The sequence below is a fragment of the Ochotona curzoniae genome, unplaced genomic scaffold (assembly GCF_017591425.1).
Source record: "Ochotona curzoniae isolate NIBS_2020 unplaced genomic scaffold, NIBS_Ocur_1.0 contig_3432, whole genome shotgun sequence".
Classification (NCBI taxonomy): domain Eukaryota; kingdom Metazoa; phylum Chordata; class Mammalia; order Lagomorpha; family Ochotonidae; genus Ochotona; species Ochotona curzoniae.
The window spans coordinates 13,164,941-13,170,305 of NW_024465859.1; the positions used below are offsets into that span (position 1 = coordinate 13,164,941).

The 5,365-nt window shown below is 57.2% G+C and overlaps 1 protein-coding gene across 1 annotated transcript; it reads left to right on the top strand.

Annotated features, from left to right (window-relative positions):
* Positions 1-3,586: 3,586 nt before the first annotated feature.
* On the top strand, positions 3,587-5,101 carry FJX1 (four-jointed box kinase 1). The gene has a single exon (XM_040980317.1). The coding sequence runs from the start codon at positions 3,788-3,790 to the stop codon at positions 5,099-5,101; it is 1,314 nt and encodes a 437-aa protein (XP_040836251.1). The 5' UTR covers positions 3,587-3,787.
* The last annotated feature ends 264 nt before the right edge of the window (positions 5,102-5,365 follow it).

Below are 5,365 nucleotides of genomic sequence, written 5' to 3' on the forward strand. Positions count from 1 at the left end.
CTCCTGCCTATTCCATTTCGAACCATCTAGTAGAATGTACCGGAATCAGGAGGACATACTTGAATAACTGCCCTGGACATCCAAGGATATATGAAATCGGGCAAACACATTTCAAAAGATTCAGGTCCTGGTCCAATAGAAAAACCAACAAAAACCAGAAATATATTCCCCAGGGAAAAAGCAACAGGCACAGAGGTCTTAGTTGGGACTACTTAAAGAACACTTGTTTCTCACAGTTCTGGAAGCTAGAAAGCCCAAGATGAAGACTCCAGGCCAAGTTCACAGACAGCAGTGTCCTCACTGTGTCTTCCCACAGCAAGCAGGATGCTGGTGAGTTCTCCGGGGCCTCTTCCATTGAAGCCATAATCCCATTCCTGAGGGCTCCACCCATAATCCCATTCTGCTTTGTTTTGTTTTATATTTTTTTTTTTTGAAAGTGATAACTACAGAAAAAGATACACAGAGAAAGAGAAAGATCTTCCATCAACTGGTTCACTCTCCAGATGGCAACAGAAGCCAGAGCTGGGCCAGCCAAGGTCAGAAGCCAAGAGCTTCTTCCAGGTCCCCTACATGGATTCAGGAACCCAAGCACTTGGGCCAGCTTCCACTGCTTTCCCAGGCACATCAGCAGGGAACTGGATCAGAAGTGGAGCAGCCCAGACTTGAAGCAGCATCCACACGGACTGCTGGTGTCACAGGCATCAGCTTAACCTGTCACACCACAGCACTGCCTCCCCTCCCCCAACCAGCTCCACTTCTAATATCATCACATTGGACATTTGAACTTCAACATTTGAATTTTGGAGGGTGAGGGCTACCAACATTCAGTCTGTAACAAAAGGACAAATAATGAAACTGTAACCCAGAAAGTTAAAAAGCAACCCAAGGTCAGAAAACAGCCAACACAGGAGTCAGATCCAGTTTTGAGGTATATTATACTCCTGACTTCATCCTTTCCCCTCCTCCTCTTTGTAGAAGCATCTAGAAAGGTGAATTTGGGGGCCTCTGAGAGGGACCTGTAACTCAGGAGAGCCAGGCAAGGTCAGGAACGAGGGAAGAGCTGACCGTACATCTGCACGCTAAGGAACTTGCTCGAGTTTCCATCAGTGCAGACTGCTCTGGCACCGCGGAGAGACAGAGTCAGCCCATCCGGTGAAGGGGAAGAGCTTAGCCAACTTCCGTCAGGAACACGGCTGGGAGCTGCCAGGACTTGGGGTGTCTGGGTTTTACAGTCAGTCTTGTCAGATTGAAAATCAGGGGCTTGTTCCCGCATTCATTGTGCAGAGCTCTCACAAGCAACTGCTCCCTTTAAGATGAATGAAAACTGCTCACTTTCCGTTCTTTAGTAACAAGGTGCTTTAGTAAAAAAAAAAAAAAAAAGAAGAAGAAGAAGAAAAAGAAACAAGAACCACCTTAACGCAGGGTGATGCAGAGCTCCACCTCATTAGCATTCAATGATCAACTAGGTGTCAGGCTCAGGGCCCGTGCAGCCATAGGAGCCCCATGCAGCTTACAGCAAAGGAGCCTGGCAATTAATGCTGCTCTGTTAGCTGAAAAGACAGAGTCAGCCGTCTTGGATTTCTCACAGTCTCTAGGATATGGCTTGGTCCATAGTAGCCATTTCATATACTTGGAGTTTAATTTATGGTGCGGTAAAAAAAAAAAAAAAGCATATCCCTCACTCTAATTAGGTGATATTCTACTTATGCCCACAAGGTGGAGATCTTGCTTAAACCAAGCTGAAAGCCCCGCTTTTTTTTTTTTTTTTAGGGTAAAAGTTAACCAAAAGAAGAAATTTATTGTGTGCCTATTTAATGCAATGAACAATGTTAGGTACTAAGAGAAATTAAAACCTCGGTAAAACAGTCCCTGCCTTCTAGGGGAAAATGGGGGCGGGAAATCGTCCAGGGCAAAAACAGAATAGGTTCTAATGAATTAATACATTTCGACTCCTCCGCATGGGAGGCACAGTAATCTCATCACAGAGATAGGCCCCAGGGCGGTTGGAAATGGATTCAACCAAGATCAACACGCTCCAACCAGTGTCTATTTCCACACCAGTGGCAAGACATCGTGGTTACACTGGGTCAGCACCGGAAGGCTCCAAAGGCGCTTTTATGGTGTCTCTGCTTAGCCACAAACATCGGAGTGTCCGTCCTGCGACTCCAGAACATTCTTTCTTACCAGAATCTGCCAGCTAATGAGACCATACAGTTGAAACTCTCCTGTGCACCGTATGGAGGATTTTAAATAACACAAAAGAAGCAACTGGAAGGAGACAGACTTCATACTCTGGCTTTCAAAAGACAGAGGCTCCACCCTCGTTCTAACACCTTGTCTGGCTTGAGTATCACCTGAGTCTCCAGGTTTAGATCTGGGACACAGCAGGGCAGAAAGGGAATGGAAAGAACAGACTGCTTTCCAAGGGCCCGCATTCCTGGTAGATTGAACCTCAAGCTCCACTCCACCCCCATGTCTCTTTCCTTTAAACCATTAAACCAGTTCTTTCAAACGCAGTTATTTGTGTTCAATTGGAAATCGCATTTGGGGAATAAATGACTGACAGGTGACAGCGGGGTAAGAGGGGAGGGAACGGGATCCTGATTTGATTAAAATATTTAACTTTCTCATGTGCCTCGCAGCCAGGAGCCCTGGACATGGCTTTGAACCTGTCCACTGGCTAACCGTGGGGTCTTGCTCAAGCCCCCCTTTTCTCAGTGCCTCGGTTTCCTGGCAGGCACAACAGTATCTTTTTTCACTCTTTCCTAGCACGAGGTTGGGTCCCAGGCAAGAATGCTCTCAAAGCAGCAAGGAACGCCAGGGGCAATGAAAAGTGGGTGAGTTTAGGGGACCGGAACTCTGGCTTTTGCCACCTGTGAACAGAACCAGGGAGTGGCTTTCCTGAAGGATCCAACAACGAATGGGATCCAAGTGATCCACGCGCAGGGAAAGGTTTCACGCCCCGTGAGTCCCTTGGGAAAGGTCAATTTCAAAGCTCGCAAGAGCGCAATGACCTACGGCAGTGAGCGCGCCCGATAATTTAAAAAAAAAAAATGGGGTTGGGGGTGCCGGTGCAAAGTTGTGATCCACCGGGGATTCTTCTGCTCTCTAGGGGCACAGCCTCTGTGGCTCCGGGAGAATTCCCCGCGTCTGCCACCGGGCAACGAGAACCGCACGGTTGCAATCCGAGAAAGCCAGCGGGACCCGCCCAGACTCGCCCCGCTGCGCTTCTCCGGAGCGCCGAAGGGCTCGGACGGAACTTCCCGGGGAGACCTGGCGCTGGCCACGCCAGCGACCCGGGCTGCACACCAGCCCGCCAGGGCCCGGCCCGCCGCAGGCTCCAAGTCTGCGCTGCGGGCTCCCAAGCCCCGGTGCGGGCGCGGCAGGCTCCGCCGCTTCCTACCCCCGAAGTCTACGGCCCCGGAGAGGGACCCTGTCCTGGGCTTGGAAGCAGCCATCGCCGCTTTAAGGGGAAGAGGTGGGGAAGGGGGCGGGGAGAGGCGGCGGCGGAGGGGGAGGAGGAGCCCCCTGGCTCCCACGTGGTCCGCGCGCCTGTGAATCGCGCCCGCCGGAGGGTCTCACAGCGAAATACAAAAGCAGCTGGGAAGCGGCGGCCGGGCGAGTTCCCAGCGGCGGACAGAGCCCCGCAGCGCCCGGCGGCCGCCATGGGGCCGAGACGCCCGAAGCCCCGGAGCCAAGCAGCGGCGGCTGCCCGGCCCACCTCGCCGCCGGGACCCGGGCGCCCGTGCTTGGCTTGAAGCGGCGGCACCGGCACGGCCGCAGGAGCATGGGCAGGAGGATGCGGGGCGCCGCCGCCACCGCGGGGCTCTGGCTGCTGGCGCTGGGCTCGCTGCTGGCGCTGTGGGGCGGGCTCCTGCCGCCGCGGACCGAACCGCCGGCCTCCCGACCCCCGGAGGACCGAGTCCCGCGGCTCCCAGGCGGGAGCGGAGCCCGGGCACCGGCGCCGCGCTTTCCTCTGCCCCCGCCCCTGGCGTGGGACGCCCGCAGCGGCTCCCTGAAAACTTTCCGGGCGCTGCTCACCTTGGCTGCCGGCGCTGACGCCCCGCCCCGGGGGCCCGCGGGCGAGCGCTGGCGGCACGTGCCAGCCGGATGGTCCGGACCGGAGGAGAGGGCTGCGGTGCACGGGGGCGTCTTCTGGAGCCGGGGACTGGAAGAGCAGGTGCCCCGAGGGTTTTCCGAGGCCCAGGCGGCGGCGTGGCTGGAGGTAGCTCGCGGTGCCCGGGTGGTGGCCCTGGAGCGCGGGGGTTGTGGGCGCAGCTCCAACCGACTGGCACGCTTTGCCGACGGCACCCGCGCCTGCGTGCGCTACGGCATCAACCCCGAGCAGATCCAGGGCGAGGCCCTGTCCTACTACCTGGCGCGCCTGCTGGGCCTCCAGCGCCACGTGCCGCCGCTGGCGCTAGCCCGGGTGGAGGCGCGGGGCGCGCAATGGGCGCAGGTGCAAGAGGAGCTGCGCGCCGCTCACTGGACTGAGGGCAGCGTAGTGAGCCTGACGCGCTGGCTGCCCAACCTCACGGACGTGGTGGTGCCCGCGCCCTGGCGCTCTCAGGACGGCCGTCTGCGACCCCTGCGCGGCGCTGGGGGCGAGCTGGCCAACCTCAGCCAGGCGGAGCTGGTGGACCTGGTGCAGTGGACCGACTTGATCCTCTTCGACTACCTGACGGCCAACTTCGACAGGCTCGTAAGCAACCTCTTCAGCCTGCAGTGGGACCCACGCGTCATGCAGCGCGCTACGAGCAACCTGCACCGCGGCCCCGGTGGGGCGCTGGTCTTTCTGGACAACGAGGCGGGCTTGGTGCACGGCTACCGGGTGGCAGGCATGTGGGACAAGTATAACGAGCCGCTGTTACAGTCGGTGTGCGTGTTCCGCGAGCGGACCGCTCGGCGAGTGCTGGAGCTGCACCGCGGGCAGGACGCAGCGGCCCGGCTGCTGCGCCTCTACCGGCACCACGAGCCTCGCTTCCCTGAGCTGGCTGCACTCGCCGATCCCCACGCTCAGCTGCTGCAGCGCCGCCTCGACTTCCTCGCTAAGCATATTTTGCACTGTAAGGCCAAATACGGCCGGCAGCCAGAGACTTAGCATCCATCCGGAGAAACAGAGACTCAAGACTGGACTGTGGATGGTGGGGGAAGGGCCATCGCTTCGGCCACCCCGCCCGGGGACCAGCAGCCAACGCCCAGCCAGTGGTCCAGATGTGTAGGTGTCTAAAACTTGAGCTTCGTCCACCTGCCCCTTTCAAGCCCGCGCTGTTTCCTTTCAAAGTTCTGGGCGCAAGAACTCACCGAGGCGGGAAGAGCAACATTCCCTCCACCCAGTTTATAAAAGGATTCTATTGCCAGCGTG

What these genes read in the sequence shown, in the direction of transcription:
- FJX1 (XM_040980317.1), top strand. Translation starts at nt 3,788, where the DNA reads ATGGGCAGGAGGATGCGGGGCGCCGCCGCCACCGCGGGGCTCTGGCTG.